This window comes from Mesoplodon bidens (assembly GCF_964165515.1).
Source record: "Mesoplodon bidens genome assembly, chromosome: 6".
Taxonomy (NCBI): Eukaryota; Metazoa; Chordata; class Mammalia; order Artiodactyla; family Ziphiidae; genus Mesoplodon; species Mesoplodon bidens.
The window spans coordinates 108,421,578-108,443,043 of record NC_138162.1 but is presented as its reverse complement, the minus strand read 5'-3'; the positions used below and the strand labels follow the sequence as shown (position 1 = coordinate 108,443,043).

Here is a 21,466-nt window from a genome sequence, read left to right as displayed (position 1 = left end):
GTTGTGCGGGGTCAGGTCTTGTTGCTAGTGAGTCGATATGGCAGCCACCAGGTGCGTCCCCAAGGTTGGCGGTTCCCCCATATGTCTGCCACCAGTGTCTATGTCCCCAGCATGAGCTACAACCCCCTACCCCCACCCCGGGAGACTCTCCGAGACCAGCAGGTAGGTCTGGCCCAGGCTCCTATCAAATTACTGCTTTCACCCCGGGTCCCGGTGTGCCTGAGATTTTGTTTGCATCCTTTAAGCTTGAAGCCTCTATTTCCCCCAGTCCCATGGGGCTCCTGCAGTTAAGCCCTGCTGGCCTTCAAAGCCACCTGCTCTGGAGGCTTGTCTTCCCAGTGCCAGATCCCTGGGCTGGGGAGCTTGACATGGGGCTCAAAATTGCCACGGCTGTGGGAAAACCTTGCTACATTATTCTTCTCCATTTTGTGCGTCGCCCACCCATGGGGTGGGGTTTGATTGTACTGCGAGTCTGCCCCTCCTACCCAACTTGTTGTGGTTCCTTCTTTATGTCTTTAGTTTTAGATCTTTTCTGGTAGGTTCCAGTTTTTTTCATTGATGTTTCTTCATTGATGGCCAACAGGCACGTGAAAAGATGCTCAATATTGCTGATTATCAGAGAAATGCAAATCAAAACTACAATGAGATATTACCTCACCATTCAGAATGGCCATCATCAAAAAGTTTACGAATAATAAATGCTGGAAACGGTGTGGAGAAAAGGGAACCCTCCTACACTGTAGGTGGGAATGTAAATTGGTGCAGCCACTATGGAGAACAGTGTGGAGCATCCTTAAAAAACTGAAAGTAGGGCTTCCCTGGTGGCACAGTGGTTGAGAGTCCGCCTGCCGATGCAGGGGACATGGGTTCGTGCCCCGGTCCGGGAAGATCCCACATGCCGCGGAGAGGCTGGGCCCCTGAGCCATAGCCGCTGAGCCTGCGCGTCCGGAGCCTGTGCTCCGCAACGGGAGAGGCCACAGCAGTGAGGCCCGCGTACCGCAAAAAAAAAAAACACCTGAAAGTAGATTTACCATATGATCCAACAGTCGCATGCCTGGGCATATATCCAGAAAAGACAAAAACTCTAATTCAAAAAGATGCATGCACCCTAATGTTCACTGCAGTACTACTTACAATAGCCAAGACATGGAAGCAACCTAAATGTCCATCAACAGATGAATGGATAAAGAAGATGTGGTACATCTCAGCCATAAAAAAAGAATGAAATAATCCCATTTGCAGCAACATGGATGGACTTTGAGATGATCATACTAAGTGAAGTAAGTCAGACAATGACAAATATCATATCATTTATATGTGGAACCTAAAAAATGATACAAATGAACAAATGTTGGGCTTCCCTGGTGGCGCAGTGGTTGAGAGTCCACCTGCTGATGCAGGGGATATGGGTTCGTGCCCCAGTCCAGGAAGATCCCACATGCCGCGGAGCGGCTGGGCCCGTGAGCCATGGCCGCTGGGCCTGCGCATCTGGAGCCTGTGCTCCGCAATGGGAGAGGCCACAACAGTGAGAGGCCTGCGTACCACAAAAAAAAAAAAAAAAAAAAGAACAAATGTTACAAAACAGAAACAGACTTACATAGCACACAAATTTATAGTTACCAAAGGGGAAAGGTGGGGGGATAAATTAGAAATTTGGGATTAACAGATACATATTCCTATATATAAAATAAACAAGGACTTAATGTATAGCACAGGGAACTATATTCAATATCTTGTAATAGTCTATAATGGAAAAGAACCTGAAAAAGAATATGTGACTGAATATATATATATATATATGTGTGTGTGTGTATAAACTGAATCACTTTGCTATATACCTGAAACATTGTAAATCAACTATACTTAAGTAAAATAAATAAAATGGGGGCCTCCCTGGTGGCGCAGTGGTTGAGAGTCCGCCTGCCGATGCAGGGGATACGGGTTCGTGCCCCGGTCTGGGAGGATCCCATATGCCGCGGAGCGGCTGGGCCCGTGAGCCATGGCCACTGGGCCTGCGCATCCGGAGCCTGTGCTCCGCAACGGGAGAGGCCACAACAGTGAGAGGCCCGCGTACCGCAAAAAGAAAAGAAAAAATAAATAAATAAATAAATAAATAAAATGGGAAAAGGTTTTAAAAAAAGTAATGAGAAGTGGTCAACATGTAGATTATTTTAGAATTTTTTTCATATTGCAGAGACCAGCGGTACTTTTGTGTGGCAAAAATAAATAGAAATATATTTAGAAACAGACCTCTAATCAAAATAAAATTATAAAAAAATAAAGTTGGGAGGCCAGAAGGGGGAGCTCTCTGCCCTATGAAGATAGCAGAGCACAAGAGGAAGCTGACCTTTTCTTGCCTGGCTAGAGCTCAGCCAACAAGAGACTGTCACAACTCAGCCAATGACAAGTGCTGGACTCTTTGTTTACTATTGCCCTCTCAACTTCGTCTTCCTCTCTGTAAGAGTTCCCTCCATTTTTTGCTGAGGACTTGAACATGGTCAACTTGGTTACAGACCCTGAATTGTAATTCTTTGCTAATCTTGAACAAACCCATTTTTGATGGAGAAATAACTGGCAGTTTATTTGTTTTATGTCAACAGCTGCTATAAATATTCATGTGCAGGTTTTTGTGTGGATATAGTTTTCAATGGTTGTTTTTCATAAAGAGCATGTACTATTTTTATAACCACAATCTGTAATTTAAAACGAAAATCAGTACATTCAACTGAATAAAATACTGAAAAGAACTTTAATTGATTCATCATAAAGGCATTGAGCAAAATAATGTTAATAAAATTTTTAAAATAAAATATTTAAGACAATTTTTAAACACAGCAGTGCAGAAAATAGCATTAAAATGTTTGTAAAATTACACACATTTTAACACTTCCACAGTCTTTGTGGAACCCAGGCTTTTAAATTTTTGAACCATTAAAGGCAAATAAAAGAATGTAGAGGAACAGATTCTACATAGAGTTACAACCTGGACACTACTTCCCTAGAGTCTTATTGCCAGAGAGAAGTTATGACATGAGTTTTTTAGAATAAAAAAAAACCCTGAATAACTCTTTGCTTTTCAAAGTAAGTATCCAAGAATTATACCAGAAAAATGTGTGCATATTTAGGTGTATTTACATAATGTCGTCATGTTCTGTGGCCCATCAGCCTCGATATATTTATTTACTAACCTTGGTTCTGTTAGTATACATTTAAAATGTAATCATATGAATCATCTAATCCAACTGGGTATTCATTTTGTTAGACATCAATCACCAGCAGTAAGTTCACTAAAGAAAAGTAACACAATTAGCATTTTCAAACACCAAAAATTAATGAAATGACAATAGTGCAATTACTAAGTTTAATTAAATCTGATGACAAGTGTGTTTTGATTAATGATTTTTAAAAAGATAAAAATATTAAGCTCTAGAATTCTGTTCTATACAAAAGGATACGGAAATCTTACTCTTTATCATCTTTCCCTGGTACAAATTAGAAACTCAAAATAAATATACTCAAACTGAGTTGCTACAGCCAAGTGCCTATAAAGTGAGAATTTTGTGTACAAATTCAGGAATTACCTTTAAAAAAAATGGGGATGGAAATTATTTGCCTGTCTTTAAATTTTCCTCTTTGTTTCTGATCAGGCACGAGAAAATTCTGGCCCCAAGGTGCGCTTTATAAATGATAAGTGGTCACATTTGTGTGGAAAACCACCTTGCTTTGTCAATGTTCTTACATAGAAGGCAAGTATCTTCCAGCTATAGCTACCAAGTTTCATAATTAAGGATTCAGAGTGCTAGTCAGTATACATCATCCAAAGATTTTTCCTTTCTTTGCATCCCTAGATAATTTTCAACGAATTTACCCCTGACTTTTCAATTTATAAGGAACAAAACTGAGGCAGGTTTCTGTATATGTGTGTGTGTCTTAGTATTTTTATTTTGATATTTGTTAAACAGTTTGTATTTTATGATAATGGGCTGTCTGAACTCATCCATATAGTAACTGTTCTATAGTTGAAATTGGCTTTAAGTATTAAAATTGTATACAAGGAAATTAGGGGTGTTGCAGTACTTGGTTGCAAATAACTTGCCATCTGGTGTTGGGTCAGAAAATGCTATTTCATTCGTGCTGAGAAAACAGCCAAACATGAAGCAATTCCTAAAAAAGAGAAAAAGATAATTTAACAATGGAAACAACTTAAAATTTTGATTAAACATAAGCACAATTATATCAATATTTTAAAGCAATCCGATTAAAAAATTTCAATCTCTTTACATATTCTTGATTAAAACCAACATTATTTTATTAAGTGGTAAAATGACTCAGTGCCTTGTATTTTACAGGTGGAAGTCTAATGATATCATTTCACAGATGAGAAAACTAAGGCCCAGAAAAAGTTCTGCTGAGAGGCAAAGGGAGCCACACAAACCATCCGGTTGACTCTAGGTGATCCGTGATAGTAAGCAACTAATATGAGACAATATTGCTAGTTAAAAGCCACAGATAGTTATAACAACAAAAAAATAATTATTTTAACCAATAACTATATTCTTTTCAACTACATCACACACTCAGAGCTTTAAGAAGGCAAAAACTAATCTGCATTTTGACTACAACTCTCCTTGATCCAGCTCAATTATGATTAAAAGCAATAAAATGAACTAGCTGAAAGAATTCAACAAAACTGAGGGATAGTCTATGAAATAACTGGCCTGTACTCTTCAAATTCTTCAATGTCCTGAAAGACAAAGAAAGGCTAAGAAACTGTTCCAGGTTAAGGAAGATGAAGACTAAAGAGATATTATGACTAAATGCAATATGTAATCCTGAACAGGAAAAAAAAATGCTATGAAGAGCATTTGAGACAAATGACAAAACTGAAATATCGACTATACATTAGATAGTATAGCATTATATTGGGATATTAAATACCCCAAATTTGATATCTGATCTGTCCTTATATAAGAGAATATCCTTGTTATTAAGAAATACATACCAGGTTATATACTGGTATTCTCCATACCAAATTTATGTATCTCAACATAAAATATAGAAAATGGAGGTATTTCACAATTAACTATGAAACAAAATCTTTACAGACACCAACTTCTCTCACTGCTCCCCTTTGTAAGGTATGGTGGGGGACTAGGATTGAGGCCTAGGACTGCAGCCCTGCCATGGTCTTGGTGTCCTTTCTTAAGAAGTGTATGGAACCCAAAGGCTAGAAGAGTGCTACTCAAAGTGTGGTCCTTGGTTTTGTCAAAGTGGAGTCATTGGTTTGTAATCTGTTATCTTAAAGATAGAGGTTGAGAGAGTAAGTGTTGTGAAACTCATCTATCTAACCTAGATTAGGTAATTAACAAGCAAGAAAGAAGCAAACTCATTTGTCCCATTATCAACTAAGTACCAACATACAGTGTTAGTACAAAGTGTGCATACTGTAGTTTTAAAATGGAGAATTCATATACCAAAGACTCACCATTTAGAAATACACAGTTCAGTGGTTTTAGTATATTCAAAAATTGCACAAAATTCAAGAACATTTCATCACCCAAAGAAACCCTGTAGCCATTAGCAGTCACTCTCCATTCACCCTTCCCTCAGTCCCTGGAAACTGCTAGTCTACTTCTATCTATGGATTTGCCTATTCTGGATGTTTTCTATAAACAGAATCATATAATAATATGGGGTATTTTGTGAGTGGCTTTTTTTAGTTAGCATAATATTTTCAAGGTTCATCCATGTTTTAGCACGTATCAGAACTTCATTCCTTTTTGTGGCTGAATATCCTATTGTAGTGTTGTATGTATATACCACATTGTGTTTATCCATTAATCATGAATTTGGTTGTTTACAGGTTTTTTTTGGCTATTATGAATCATGCTGCTATGAACCTTCATGTATAAGTTTTTGTGTGGACCTATGCTTCCATTTCTCGAGTATACTTGTAGGAGCAGAATTGCTGGGTCATATGGTAACAGTTTAATTTCTTGACAAACTGCCAGACTAGATTCCACAGCAGCTGTAGCATTTTACATTCCTACCAGCAGCATACAAGGATTACAGTTTCCTCCACATCCTCACCAACACTTGTTATTTTCCCTTTGTTTTCATTTAGTCATCCGAGTGGCTGTGAAGTGGTATCTCATGATGGTTTTGATTTGTGATTTCCTTTATAGCTAAGGATGTTGAGCATAGCTTCACATGCTTATCAGCCATTTGTATTTCTGCTTTGGAAGAAAATAGAATACATTGAAATCCTTTGCCTATTTTTAAATTGTGTTGTCTTTTTGCGTGTTGTAAGAGTTCTTCTATATACGTTGGATATACTATACTTATTATTAGATAAATGATTTGCAAATATTTTCTCTCATTCTGTGGGCTGTCTTGCTAATTTACTTTTACATTTAGTTACACTTGTGAGTTGCAGTAAGTCTTTATTAATTACCTAGTCACACACGGTCAATAAATATGTACAATTTCTAAAATTCTTTTTTTTTAATATTTATTTTTAATGTACAATTTCTAAAATTATTTTTTCTATTTATTTATTTATTTAGGCTGCATTGGGTCGTAGTTGCAGCATGTGGGCTGTTTGTTGAGGTGCATGGGTTTTCTCTCTCTAGTTGCGGCGTTTGGGTTTTCTCTCTCTAGTTGTGGTGCGTGGGCTCCAGAGCGCATGGGCTCTGTAGTTTGCAGCACACGGGCTCTCTAGTTGAGGCGCATGAGCTCAATAGTTGTGGTGCACAGGCTTAGTTGCCCCGTGGCATGTGGGATCTTAGTTCCCTGACCAGGGATCAAACCCACGTCCCCTGCATTGGAAAGCAGATTCTTTACCACTGGACCACCAGGGAAGTCCCCAAAATTCTTTTTTTTTAACTTATATTTTGTTTTTATAGATTTATTTAAATGTAATCTTACATGTGTTGAAGCTAATAAAAATTTGGGCCTCCATTTTTCCATTTGTTTGTTTCCTAGCAATTTATCTTTACTTTATTTTATTAATGTGTTGGTCTGTAACAAAATCCAGTCTTTGACCACAGGTAGTTTGAAAAGCACTGGGCTACTATGTTTCAGACTTGGAATGTTGTGCCCGAAATTGAGTATATCTAGTTCTTTTTTTTTTTTTTTCAGTGCCAGCATTGCCTTAGCCTGACTTTGGTAGTATTTATATAGAAGTGTCTTACCAACATCATTCCCTTTGGCTCATGAGCCGAGAAAGGTTCTGGGAAAGCTAAGCTGGGTCTAATCCATTTTATTTTATTTCTTACCTGAGAGTATCTACCAGTCGTCTTGCAATGCGCTTTCTTCTCTTCAGTCTGAAGACCCAGATTCTACTTATCCCACAGATTGCAGGTTCTGGTACATCTGAACATTGCCAAGCCCTATGACATTCTTTAGAGCTTGGGGATTCTGGACCAGTTGGTTCAGACAGGACACGGAAGGCCTGCAATGATACACAGAAGCATCTAGAGCTAACAATACAGCTGAGTTCACATTTCTTTTTAAAAACCATTTTTTAAACAAAATTTAAGTATCTAAAATTAATCTTATCCTACTTTCACAAAAATGTTAAAATTCTTTGCTATTTCTTGAATTCTTGCCCATTTACAGTCACACAATGCTTAAAAATTACTAGTGGTGTTGAGATATTCCCACATCCTAGTGTAATTCTCTCCATCCTAAAATGTACATTTTATATTCTAAAAAACTAATAACATTAAAGAAGGTTTTTGCACATAAACTATGAAATTGGGTATTTAAATTTTTCTTTAAACGTCTTATTTTGAATAATTATAGATTCAGAGGAAGTTGACAAATAGTACAAAGAGGACATGTATCCTTCGCCCAATTTCCCCCAATAGTTACATCTTCCATAACTATAGTACAACACCAAAAGCAAAAATTAACATGGGTGCAATGTGTGTGTATAGTTCCATGACAATTCATCATACCTGAATACTGATTTAACCATCACCACAATCAAAATACAGAGCTACTGCATCATCATGAAGCTCTTCCTCTTGCTACCTCTTTATAATCCCACCCATTTCCCTGCCCCCCACCATCCCTAAACCCTGGCAACCACAATCTGTTCTCTGTCTCTAAAATTCTGACATTCTGAGGATATCATACAAATGGACTCATACAGAATGTGACCCTTTGAGAATGGCTTTTTTTTTAATTTTATTTTTTTATACAGCAGGTTCTTATTAGTTATCTATTTTATACATATTAGTGTATATATGTCAATCCCAATCTCCCAATTCATCCCACCCGCCACTTTCCCTGCTTGGTGTCCATACATTTGTTCTCTACGTTTGTGTCTCTGTTTCTGGAGAATGGCTCTTTTTCACTCAGCACAATGCCCTTGATACCTGTCCAAGTTGTTGCATATATCAACAGTCTGCTCCTTTTTATTGCTAAATAATATTCCATGTATGGATGTACCAGTTTGTTTAATCACTCACCTACTGAAGGACACTTTGGTTGTTTCCAGGTTTTGGCTATTAAAAATAAAGCTGCTATAAATATTCAGGTGTGGGTTTTTGTGTAGACATAAGTTTTCATTTCTGGGATAAATGCCCAGGAGTATGATTGCTGGGTCATATGGTAAATGTATGATTAGTTTTTTAAGAAACTGCCAAACTTTTTCCAGAGGGGCTGTAACATTTTACATTCCCTCCAACAATGTATGAGAAATCTAGTTTCCCTGCATCCACACCAGCATTTGCTATTGTCACTATTTTCTATTGTAGCTGTTTTGATAGGTGTATATTAAGTTTTAACTCCCACGGAGAAAACTTTGCTTCCGAAATGAGAATGAATAGAAGAGTATATGTATGAGTTAGTTGGCCATAGAGATCTTCCTCAACTTATGAGGGATTACGTCCGGTAAATGTAGATTTTGGGCTTCCCTGCTGGCGCAGCGGTTAAGAATCCGCCTGCCAACGCAGGGGACACGAGTTCAAGCCCTGGTCTGGGAAGATCCCACATGCTGCGGGGCAACTAAGCCCGTATGCCACAACTACTGAGTCTGCGCTCTAGAGCCCGCAAGCCACAACTACTGAAGCCTGTGAGTCTAGAGCCCGTGCTCTGCAACAAGACAAGCCAACACAATGAGAGCCTGCGCACCGCAACAAAGAGTAGTCCCTGCTCGCCGCAACCAGAGAAAAGCCCACAAACAGCAACGAAGACCCAACACAGCCAAAAATAATTAAATAAATAAATTTATTTAAAAAAAGAAAAAGATCAAAGAAAGAAAAGGCCAAGTTAATCATTTTTACAGCCCATAGTACAAACCAACTGCTTTTCTCTCTCTACTGTCTGATAAACACACAAGAGACTATATATGTATATGTGTGTGTGTGTGTGTATAAATATATATATATGAGATGAAAAGCAGAAAAAAGGAAAATAAGAAAGATGGTAGAAATGAGGGGAAAAAAGGGAAGGCACGTATAAAAAGGAGTAAGATACAAAGCTACAGTAATGAAGACAATATGGTACTGGCACAAAAACAGAAATATAGATCAATGGAACAGGATAGAAAGCCCAGAGATAAACCCATGCACTGATGTTCAACTAATCTTTGACAAAGGAGGCAAGGATATACAATGGAGAAAAGACAGTCTCTTCAATAAGTGGTGCTGGGAAAACTAGACAGCTACATTATAAAAGAATGAAATTAGAACACTCTCTAACACCATACACAAAAATAAACTCAAAATGGATTAAAGACCTAAATGTAAGACCGGACACTATAAAACTCTTAGAGGAAAACATAGGAAGAACACCCTTTGACATAAATCACAGCAAGATCTTTTTTGACCCACCTCCTAGAGAAATGGAAATAAAAACAAAAATAAACAAATGGGGCCTAATGAAACTTAAAAGCTTTTGCACAGCAAAGGAAACTATAAACAAGACGAAAAGACAACCCTCAGAATGGGAGAAAAAATTTGCAAATGAATCAACAGACAAAGGAGTAATCTCCAAAATATATAAACAGCTCACGTAGCTCAATATTAAAAAAACAAACAACCCAATTAAAAAATGGGCAGAAGACCTAAATAGACATTTTCCCAAAGAAGATATACCAAGATGTGCCAAGAGGCACATGAAAAGCTGCTCAACATCACTAATTATTAGAGAAATGCAAATCAAAACTACAATGAGGTATCACCTCATACCAGTTAGAATGGACATGTATCACTTTACATTCAGAAAATGTACAAACAACAAATGCTGTAAAGGGTGTGGAGAAAAGGGAACCCTCTTGCACTGCTGGTGGGAATGTAAATTGATACAGCCACTATGGAGAACAGTATGGACGTTCCTTAAAAAAGTAAAAACAGAACTACCACATGACCCAGCAATCCCACTACTGGGCATATACCCAGAGAAAACCAGAATTCAAAAAGACACATGCACCCCAATGTTCATTGCAGCACTATTTACAACAGCCAGGTCATGAAGGCAACCTAAATGCCCATCGACAGACGAATAGATAAAGATGTGGTACATATATACAATGGAATATTACTCAGCCATAAAAGGAACGAAATTGGGTCATTTGTAGAGACGTGGATGGACCTACAGACTGTCATACAGAGTGAAGTAAGTCAGAAAAACAAATATCGTATATTAACGCATATATGTGAAATCTAGAAAAATGGTACAGATAAACTGGTTTGCAAGGCAGAAATAGACACAGATGCAGGGAACAAACGTATGGATACCAAGGGGGGAAAGCGGGGGTGGGGGGAGGTTGGTGGTGGGATGAATTGGGAGATTGGGATGGACGTATATACACTAATATGTATAACATAGATAACTAATAAGAACCTGCTGTATAAAAAGATAAATAAAATTCAAATAATAAAATAAAAAGGACTAAGAGCATCATTTCAAGATGTACTGAGACAAATAAGTATTTTTAAAAGGAAGGAGAGGGCCTCCCTGGTGGCGCAGTGGTTCAGAGTCTGCCTGCGGATGCAGGGGATACGGGTTCGTGCCCCGGTCTGGGAGGATCCCATATGCCGTGGAGCGGCTGGGCCCGTGAGCCATGGCCGCTGGGCCTGAGCGTCCGGAGCCTGTGCTCCGCAACGGGAGGGGCCACGACAGTGAGAGGCCCGCATACCGCAAAAAGAAAAACAAAAAAAAAAAAAAAAAAAGGAAGGAGACATAAGTGTGGGACATTATAAAGTCAGGTTTAAAGAACACATTTGAACTATACGTCTTCCTAGCTAAAGATTACCCTGTAAGCTCCTTGAAAGGCAAAAACTATATATCTCTATTGTAGAACAAGGGTTGGCAACCTTTTTCTGTATGGGGTCAAATTGTAAATACTTTAGACTCTTTGGGCCACGTGGTCTCTTTTGCACCTACTCAACCCTACCTTTGTAGCACAAAAGCAACCACAGATTAATATGGAAATGAATGAGCATGGTTGTGTGTCAATAAAACTTTATTTACCAAAACAGGTGGAGGGCCACACTTGGCCCATGGGCTACTGTTTGCTCCTCTGCTAGAACACTGCTAATTAGTATCCAAAGTAGATTCTAATTAAGGCACAAGTAAGGACTATTTTGCCAAACATATTAACCTGCACTAAGCCACATGTTCAATAGCTGAGCTTATTTAAAATACTATACTTTAGGGCTTCCCTGGTGGCACAGTGGTTGAGCGTCCGCCTGCCGATGCAGGGGACGCGGGTTCGTGCCCCGGTCTGGGAAGATCCCACATGCCGCAGAGCAGCTGGGCCCGTGAGCCATGGTCGCTGAGCCTGCGTGTCCGGAGCCTGTGCTCCGCAACGGGAGAGGCCACAACAGTGAGAGGCCCGCGTACCGCAAAAAAAAAAAAAAATACTATACTTTATAGTCCAGGTATATAAAAGACAACATGAACTTAAGACTGACTTATCCTGCTTATATAAGGCAAAATACCAGATATAATAGAAAAAAATGACTTCAATGATCTATATGGTCAAGGATATTTTAGAAGGAAAAATTCATTAATGGTAGCATTCTTAAATGCTTGAGACTTCTCCCAACTACTTTATTTTGCTCACAAATTATACCAGCAACTTATTAGACATATACGATACCTGTTTGATGGGCTCTGCAATTAAACACCCAACTACTTTCTTTTCATCAGAAATAAAGAGAAAAGTTTTGGTTCTGTTTGGATGTCTGGGAACAACTTGCTGGAAGCCCAATTCATAATCGACAAGTTCCTGGACATCTTCGACCTAATGATGTTAAAAACCAAAAGATGTGTATTTGTTTTAGAAAGTATAATAGAAAATATACATATTTATATACACAAAAAGTATGATTACCATTACCAAGTTTAGCCTCTTTTATCTCTACTTCCTAAATTTACACAATTCCAAAATTATTTCACTATTGATGCATGTTTCTGCCACTTTGGAAACAGGGTTTTAAGAAACTATTTTAAAGATTGCTTTTAGCAGACAGAAATTCAGACCCTTGGGAGGGATAAGGAGTAGGACGATTTTATTTCAGCTTTATTCATTGTTCACTGGGGCTAAACATCCAGCCCAAGAGACAAAGGCAACACCAACATAAGAATTAGACTCTGGAGCCATTAATTTCTCAATATTATAAGTTTAGTTTCTCTCTCACAAATTGAAGATGTAGGTAAAAGATAAGCTATAGAGCCTTATCTGTTTTCTTTAATCTCCCCCTGACACTCCTTTGTCTTGTAACTGTAAATTTAATTTTGTATGACGTACTATGAAAGTCCTCCTTACAACTGTACCAAAGTACAGCGGATTATCTATAAGCAAAAGTATTTTACAGTTCAACATAGGTTGATTTCTTGGTAGAGAATGGGGAGAGTAGGAGGAAAACAAAGATTGAGAAAGTAACACTATAAATCAACTACACTTCAATGAAAAAAAGAAAAGAAAAACTAATGTTCCACACCTTTCTGATAGCATAACTCGGATCATGTGACAGGACCAACACAATTTTCCCATCCCAAAATTCTGCTACGACACGTTCTTTTTTCCAGCCCTGCCAAAGGAAAATAAAAAGTCACAGTTTAATCTGAAGAGGGAAAAAAATTAAATAATATGGTCTGGAGAGAACAAAAAGATGGACAATGAATGATATAAAAATGATAAAACCCAACTACAGGAATGTGGTAAGGGAAATAAAAGATGCCTAAAACAAAGTGTCTGCCCTCCAGGGGCTGACACCCTATCAGGAGACATGTAAACAATCTATTATAAAATAAGTTGAAGTCAAATAAGAGCCCTTCATAGGAATATAAAGAAAAAACAATGAATTATTAGGGGTGTGAAGGTGGGGGAGGGGTGGGATAAGCAGAGGGGTTTTTTGGGGGGGGGCATCGCACCAGCAGCAAGTGGGGTCTTAGTTCCCTGACCAGGGATTGAACCTGCACCCCCTGCACTGGCAGTGCAGAGTCTTAACTGCTCGACTGCCAGGGAAGTCACCAAGCAGAGTTTTAATAAATAAGGCTAAAAGTATTATGAAGGCGTGGGCCTCCCTGGTGGCGCAGTGGTTGAGAGTCTGCCTGCCGATGCAGGGGATACGGGTTCGTGCCCCGGTCTGGGAGGATCCCACATGCCGCGGAGCGGCTGGGCCCGTGAGCCATGGCTGCTGAGGCTGCACATCTGGAGCCTGTGCTTCACAACGGGGGAGGCCACAACAGTGAGAGGCCCACGTACCGCCAAAAAAAAAAAAAAAAAAAAAAAATATTATGAAGGCGTGAACTACAGCAATAAAAATAGGCAAAAAAGGGAGTGCATTTGAGTAGCAGGTGTAGTCATAAAGATAAGGCCAACAATAGGATGTATTTGGAGTAGGAGAGTGCTTGATGAAGAGGTGGGACCTCTCTTCTCAGTAAAGAAAAGCCGTTTTTCTAAGGTTATCGATAAAGAAGAAACTAAAGTGAGGAAAGGAGAAACTCCTCAAGTCTTTGAGTTTTGTATCTTGACTGCTCAGCTCTGAAAGCTAGAGGTAAGGATGCAGGATGTTCACTCAGCCTAGAACAATAGCTTCTCTTACATTAGGACAGGAGGTTTGAAGTGGCACTTTTACTAAAACTTAACTTTTAAATACCATCAGTCTCAAATATTAAGGACAACAAAATTGCAGATGATGAAATATTTTTGGACACATAGATCTTTCCATATTTAGGCAAAAGAAATGTATCTTTTAAAGCAGCTTCACTTTTTTATTTTTATTTTTTTTGCGGTATGTGGGCCTCTCACTGCTGTGGCCTCTCCCGTTGCGGAGCACAGGCTCCGGACGCACAAGCTCAGTGGCCATGGCTCACGGGCCCAGCCGCTCCGTGGCATGTGGGATCTTCCCGGACCGGGGCACGAACCCGTGTCCCCTGCTTTGGCAGGCGGACTCTCAACCACTGCGCCACCAGGGAAGCCCAGCTTCACTTTTTAGAACAAATGGAAACGACTAATTTTTTTACTTACTGCATATTTGATTCCCTCCAGAAATCTGTGGTGATGCTGAGCATGCTGCAGTTCATCCTCGGGGTTGGAAGCAGTGTAGATCATGCCACAAGACTTACACATGGTGGCTCCAAAATGTTTCTGACCAGCGTCCTACAATTGGAAGAGAAAAAAAAAACAAACCTATCTAAACACATCACAGTTAGCTCTACATTTAGTTCATGTAAATTTGTCCATTCATTCAAATTTGTCCTCATTTTTTGTTTTTATGCTGCACAGGTGAAATACTAAATGAAAGTCTGGTTACTCTATCTTCTCTCTCTGCACCAACAAAATGGAATGAGAAGAGCCCTAAACATGCAATAGTGATGAAAGAAGTGAAACTGCCTCTTTGTACAGTGGGAAAAAAAATCAAGATTCTTTAGCTGGACCCATAGTTCTAGGAAGCAATAAGATTAAATCATAAATATTATAGCTAAGATGAACAATGGAACTTCCTTATTAAGCTCTTATACGAGAGGCCTAAAAAAGCCTCATTTCAAAGAGGCAGGACAAAAATTTCAGGACTTATACATTCATTATATAGTATTTTCTCCTTAAGTGGTTAGGAGTCTGAAAGTTTTTTCCCCAAGAGTTGATAAAAAATAAGTAAAATACATAGTAGAAGTTCAGGAAAAGCACAGATAAGTTAATGAATATAGAGAATTCAGGGATATTCAATGTCAAGGCTTATTAATTCCCATTGTATCTCATAAGGCTTTGCTTAATGCTACTGAAAAATACCAAATTTTGCATTGTCTATATAGGCATTTGCAAACTTTCTACCAAGGGCCAGAAAGTAAACATTTTAGGCTTTGCAGGACACACATATTCTTTTTTTCGAACGCTTTAAAAATGTAAAAGCCATTTTTAGCTCATAGGCCATGGTCCGGATTTGGCCCACAGCCATAGTCTGCCAAACCCAGGTCTAATGCAATGTTGCTATTCTCATTAAGTCTTTTATAGATCAACAATACTTTTCCTTATCCAGAGGCAACTCATTCATCAGCATTCTACTACTTTGCTAGGACTGCCCAACACCGTAAGTTCAAAAATGTACTTGACTAGCTTTAAATGCTGCCACTACAGCAAAGGTAGCGTTTACAAACTCAAAATATCTATAACCCCTGGTAACTATGCTTAGACAACACGTCAGACTTCAGGTTCTGTATGTGAGAGCCATGTACAGGAGGAGCTTTGTTTTAACTTTACTCACAATGACAAGCTGGTCTTTTGTTTCTTTATTTGCATCTCTGGTATTAGTATTTTTCTGTGTATTGATTTGTTTCAAGAAGTTAGTAGACGTGACGCATCCCACAGAAGACTGTTCTTCAACTAGAGATCTTGAAGTAGAAAGTTGGTATTATTTAATAATTTAAAAATATTTGACAAATTATAATGAAAAGAAATATATATAACATTTGCAGAGGACTTTGCAATTTTTAAGGCTTTCTATCGACAAAACTTGATAAAGCAATAGGGCTAGAAACAATGAGAAACCTGAGGCCCACTCAGACAGGATCAGTAAACTACTCAAGGTAAAGTAACTAGTGAAGAATGGCAGAAAGACTCAAATCCCTGTCTTCTAACACCACGTCGAAGGGATTTCATCTACAGTATCAGCTGCATATGTGCAGGATTTCTTTGTAAGTTGATGTCACCCTTAAAATTTAATTTTTTGCTTTATCAAAACTTAGGACAATATTTACCCATGTAGGCATAAAGAAACTCCTGGAATACCATAGCAGGTATGTAGACTCTAATACTGAATCTCACAGACCCACAAGAAGTCAGTCACCAGCACATTATGATCCAACAACTTTTTACTGGGGCAGTGAGTGAGGCTAATACACTCGCTAGTCCGCATGCTTAAAGCAGCACCCTACTATTCTCAAATTCTTAGAGAAAAAAAAAAATTGGCTGGAGAGATGTTGTTGAGGCAACCTTTTCGCATTAGGAGAGAACGCTGGGACTGGCTTATAGAGACTGCAAACAGGAGCCCTTTGGCCAAAACCAGCTAGCAGATGTTTTGATCAACTTGCACAGAGTTTAAAACTTTGGATTAGCTACCAATATTTTAAAATCTAGAGATTCCACTTAAAAATGTGTATTTCCAACATTGCAAGAGACACTGTAAGATCATTAGACCTCTGCTTCATCGAAGAATCTACTAGTTGGAGCTACACAGCACATGCTCTTTTAGGTGGGGCATGCTTCTCCAGTTGGCTCCAGTCTCTGCCCAGCCTGGCTGGCTCTGTAGGCACTGAGTTTGTAACCCTTGCCTTATAATGAAATGACCTTTTTCCAAGGATCAAAGAAATAGAAATCTCTAGAGAGTAGAGGCAAGGAAAAAAACCAAGTACCCAAAGCAAGGGGTTCAAACAGAAGCTGACACTGACAAATGAAAAAACACTGGAAAAAAAACCCTATCTAATGCTTTATGCTAACCCAAGGTGTCTTGCTAGCATCTGACTAGAAAATGGCTTTCAAACTGACTTGACAAACCTATGGTGAGAAATATATTTCACATGATGACCAATACAGATACATATATATATAACTGAAAAAAAAAAGGATTCACTAAATACACTTACTACGTGAGAGATGCATTATTCCATTTTTTAAAAATGCTAGATGTGATGCCCTTAAACTGATTTGATAAACTACTAATGCCTGTAATATTAAAAAACACTTGTCTAGGTTGCTGACCCCCCCACCCCTTATACAACGTTTGCTAAGTACCTCAGCTCTTCCCACCTCTGCATGCGTGACCACAATCTCTTTACTTCTATCCTAGCAATTTTAAGTTTATTATAAGTATTTGTTTAAATACCTGTCCTCTTCTAACCATAACTTCCTTGATAGCAGGACCATGTGTTATTTACCTTCACATCTCCAAAACGCGCTGTAGTTCAATACCACATGGTATTCTATAAATGTTTGCCAAACGTGAGACTACAAATCCAAAGAATCTGTAACCTACCTAAAGTAAAACTCATAGATTAAGCCACAAGAAATTGATGATATCTGATTTTTTAGGTCCTACATAATGAACAAATTTCAAATGATTCAACCAACACTCCCCTAATATCTCCTTATGCTAGGTTAAATTAGTTTATATGCTGTTATTAGCTAATTGTGGTAGGTTTCAATCCTCAATAGATAGTCATGAAAGAAGACAGATGAGAAAAGGGAAGGGTGAAAAAAACTAGGAATATGGCCTTTGAAGGGGAAAAGTTGCCCACCCAACCCAATCTCCAAGTCAATTTAGGGTGAGATGCCCTAAGAGTAGGAGAACTTACCTAGGAAGTACCTTGCTCAATACCTTTAGTTGTTTGTCATCAAATAGGGAGAAAAGAACCAAAGCTGCTTAGCTAGATGAGACGTTCAGACTAAGAAACTTCTTTCTCAGAGCTTTTCCACTTATGTTCACATGTACCCATGCCTCCCACACTTCCAGTTTTAGCTTTGACCAGGATAGTGGTAGCTTCAGCTGGGATTTATAACAGCATTAAGCTGCTGCAAGTTACTTACTCCTCTGGCCAGAGTCTCCTCATCTATAAGATGGGGTAATGATGGTATCTACACCATGAGGTTGTAAACACCCATTAAACGTGAACTATTATCAATATGTTGTCACACAGGGGTGGCAATACAGCCTAATGGGCTTTGGTTAAAATATGGATTCTAGTCCTGGCTCTGCCAACTAATAGCTGTGCAACTGTGGCTGAATTACAAACAGTTTTCCCAGCTGAAAATGGTAATAATAGCATCAATCTTCTAGGTTGTTGTGGGGATAAGTGAAATAATGGATATAAACTACTTATTATGGGTCAGGTACTATATAAAAATGTAGCAATTATTACTGTTCAAGTCCACAAACACAAAGGTCTTTTCCTTCTCTCAACTCTTCAAGTTCTTATGAAGTTTCTATGAGAGGATCTGATTTCATCTCCTATTCTCAATATCTCTTTAATGGGGAAAAAAAACAGTGTTCTCCAAATTAAATAGTGTAAGAAAGAAAAAGAGACCCAGTGGACTCACAATTAAACCTTGAACATTAAAATAAGAGTGACACTTACCTTTTTGTGTTGACTGAAGACACGGTGAAGATGGGATAGACAAGGGTCTCAGGAGAAACTTGTAGGGAAAAAGGTGACAATAATTTGTATCACAGAATAAACTTAAAGCTTTAAAGCATAAGAGTTTAAAGGTTAATAAAACCAAAATACTCACATTACTTGATTTCAAGACTTAAAAGTAATCAAGACAGTACAGTATTGACAAAGGGATAGACAAATAGATCAATGGAACAAAATAGAGAGACCGGAAACACCCACGCAGATACAGTCAACTGATTTTTGACAAAAAGACATAAATTAATTCAACGGAGAAAAGACAGTCATCAAATGGTGCTGGAACAATTTGACACCCACATTCAAAAAAATGACAACACTCACATAAAAATTAACTCAAAACGGATCACAGATCTAAATGCAAAATGTAGAACTATAAAACTTCTAGTAGAAAAATCCACATGAACTTGGGTTTGGTAATAATTTTTTACATACAACACCAAAAGCATAATACATGAAAGAAAAATTAAATGAGTTAGACTTTATCAAATTTAAGTGTTTTGCTCTGCAAAAACTGTTAAGAGAATAAAAAGACAAGCCACAGACTAGGGAGTAAATACTTTCAATCATATTTCTGATCAAAGATTTGTATACAGAATATAAAAAGAACTCTTAAAACTCAATAATAATAAAAAAAAGTCCAATTAAAAATGGGCAAAAGAGGGCCTCCCTGGTGGCGCAGTGGTTGAGAGTCCGCCTGCTGATGCAGGGGATACGGGTTCGTGCCCCGGTCTGGGAGGATCCCATATGCCGCGGAGCGGCTGGGCCCGTGAGCCATGGCCGCTGGGCCTGCGCATCCGGAGCCTGTGCTCCGCAACGGGAGAGGCCACAACAGTGAGAGGCCCGCGTACCGCAAAAAGAAAAAAAAAAAAAAAAAAAAAAAATGGGCAAAAGATCTGAACAGACCCTCCTCCAAAGACATACAGATGGCAAATAAACACATGAAAAGATGTTCTGCATCATTTGTCATTAGGGAAATGCAGATTAAAAGCACAATGAGTGGGCTTCCCTGGTGGCGCAGTGGTTGGGAGTCCGCCTGCCGATGCAGGGGACACGGGTTCGTGCCCCGGTCCGGGAGGATCCCACGTACCACGCAGCGGCTGGGCCCGTGGGCCATGGCCGCTGTGCCTGCGCATCCAGAGCCTGTGCTCCGCAGCGGGAGGGGCCACAACGGTAAGAGGCCCGCGTACAGCAAAAAAAAAAAAAAAAAAAGCACAATGAGCTATTACTACACACCTATTAGAATGGCTAACATCCAAAAAACTGACAATGCTGGAGGGAATGGGGAGTAACAGGGACTCCCATTCATTGCAGGTGGGAATGCAAAATGGCACAGTTGCTATGGAACATTTTGGCAGTTTTTTAAATAAAGTTTAACATAGATTTGCCACATAACCTAGCAATCATGCTTGTAGGTGTTAACCCAAGTGTTATGAAATCTTATGTCCACAGAATAACATGTACACAAATGTTTATAGCAGCTTTATTCATAAATGCTAAAAACTGAAAGCAACCAAGATGTCCTTTAATGGAGGAATGGATAAACAGACTATGTATGGTAATTCCATAGTTCAGCAAAAAAAAGGGAATGAACTATTAATACATGCAACAACACACATGAACCTTAAACGCATTTTACTAAGTGAAAGAAGTCAGACCCCAAAGTCTACCTATTGCACGACTGCATTTGTGTGACATTTTGACCAGAAAAGGTAAAACCATGGGGACAGAAAACAGATTAATGGTTGCCAGGGGGATGAAGAAGGGTGGAATAGGTGACTACAAAGGATACACACAAGGGAAATTTTAGGATGAGAGAACTGTTCTGTAGGGTAGTGGAGGGGTTGATTCACGGCTCTATGCACTTGCAAAATCCATAGAACTATATATAACAAAGAGTAAAATTGAATGTATGTATTAAAAAAAATTCAACCATGATGTTGAGGGATCCCAAGATGGAATGCAGACTGTGACAAATGAATCTAACTGCATTAGAACTGCATGGAGAACTGCATTGAAGGAGACAGTGGAAGAAAGGAAAGATGACCTAAGTAACTTTACAAAACAACATTTTGACTAGAAACTAGAAGGCTAAAGACAAAAGGACTGTACTTAAATGGTATACACTGGTAAATCTGTTTCTCACAGAATGAGTTAATACTGAAACTGTCCTGCAGGTATATTGAGACTGTACGTAATTAAGCAGGTGCACAGTGACCGGGAGGAGCCAGGTCTCTCACTGTCTGAGAGAAGCTACAGATAAACAAAGAAGGAAGGGAGGGATAACCCCTGGGGGACTGGATTAGTCAAAGACATCAAGTTTGAACTTATGTTTCTTTAGCATATGTACACATGGAGAGATACACAAACGATTATAGATGTGTGCATATACATGGATTAGGATACATACATATATTGATATTTTCTAGCTCTGTCTGCTGAGAGGGCCTAGGAGCTACGACACTCAAGTAGCAACAAGCACACCAAGTCCAGAACTTGGTTTCTAAATTATATTCCCCAACAGAAGGAACTAGGGTTCCTTGGAGAAGTGGCCGAGTCTAGGACTGCGTCAAGGCAAACGCAAGGTGAGCCGGGAGCATCTTGTAGTGACAGAAAGTAAGAAGGAAGTGCTCAAAAAGAAAAAGAAGGGGACAGGTCAAAGAGAACTGACCTGAAAATATCTCCCAGTGGTCAAAGCTGGAACAATATGAGCAACAGAATACATAAATAATGTATTAAATTTTAACCAAAATATAAAATATTCATGAGTGCACACTGATGAATATCCAGGAGTCCATTTATTTATTTAAAGATTGAATAA

General features: G+C 38.9%; 1 protein-coding gene across 1 annotated transcript in view; it reads right to left on the bottom strand.

Annotated features, from left to right (window-relative positions):
• Window positions 1–2,778: 2,778 nt before the first annotated feature.
• ESCO2 (establishment of sister chromatid cohesion N-acetyltransferase 2) overlaps window positions 2,779–21,466 on the bottom strand; it is a 28,111-nt gene continuing 9,423 nt past the window's right edge. The window contains exons 5-11 of the mRNA XM_081236660.1: window positions 18,592–18,649; window positions 15,726–15,852; window positions 14,492–14,623; window positions 12,960–13,049; window positions 12,116–12,259; window positions 7,278–7,453; window positions 2,779–4,164 (exon numbers count right to left, since the gene is read on the bottom strand). Coding sequence (XP_081092786.1) covers window positions 4,032–4,164; window positions 7,278–7,453; window positions 12,116–12,259; window positions 12,960–13,049; window positions 14,492–14,623; window positions 15,726–15,852; window positions 18,592–18,649 — 860 coding nt within the window. The 3' untranslated portion in view covers window positions 2,779–4,031. The remainder of the gene's footprint in view (window positions 4,165–7,277; window positions 7,454–12,115; window positions 12,260–12,959; window positions 13,050–14,491; window positions 14,624–15,725; window positions 15,853–18,591; window positions 18,650–21,466) is intronic.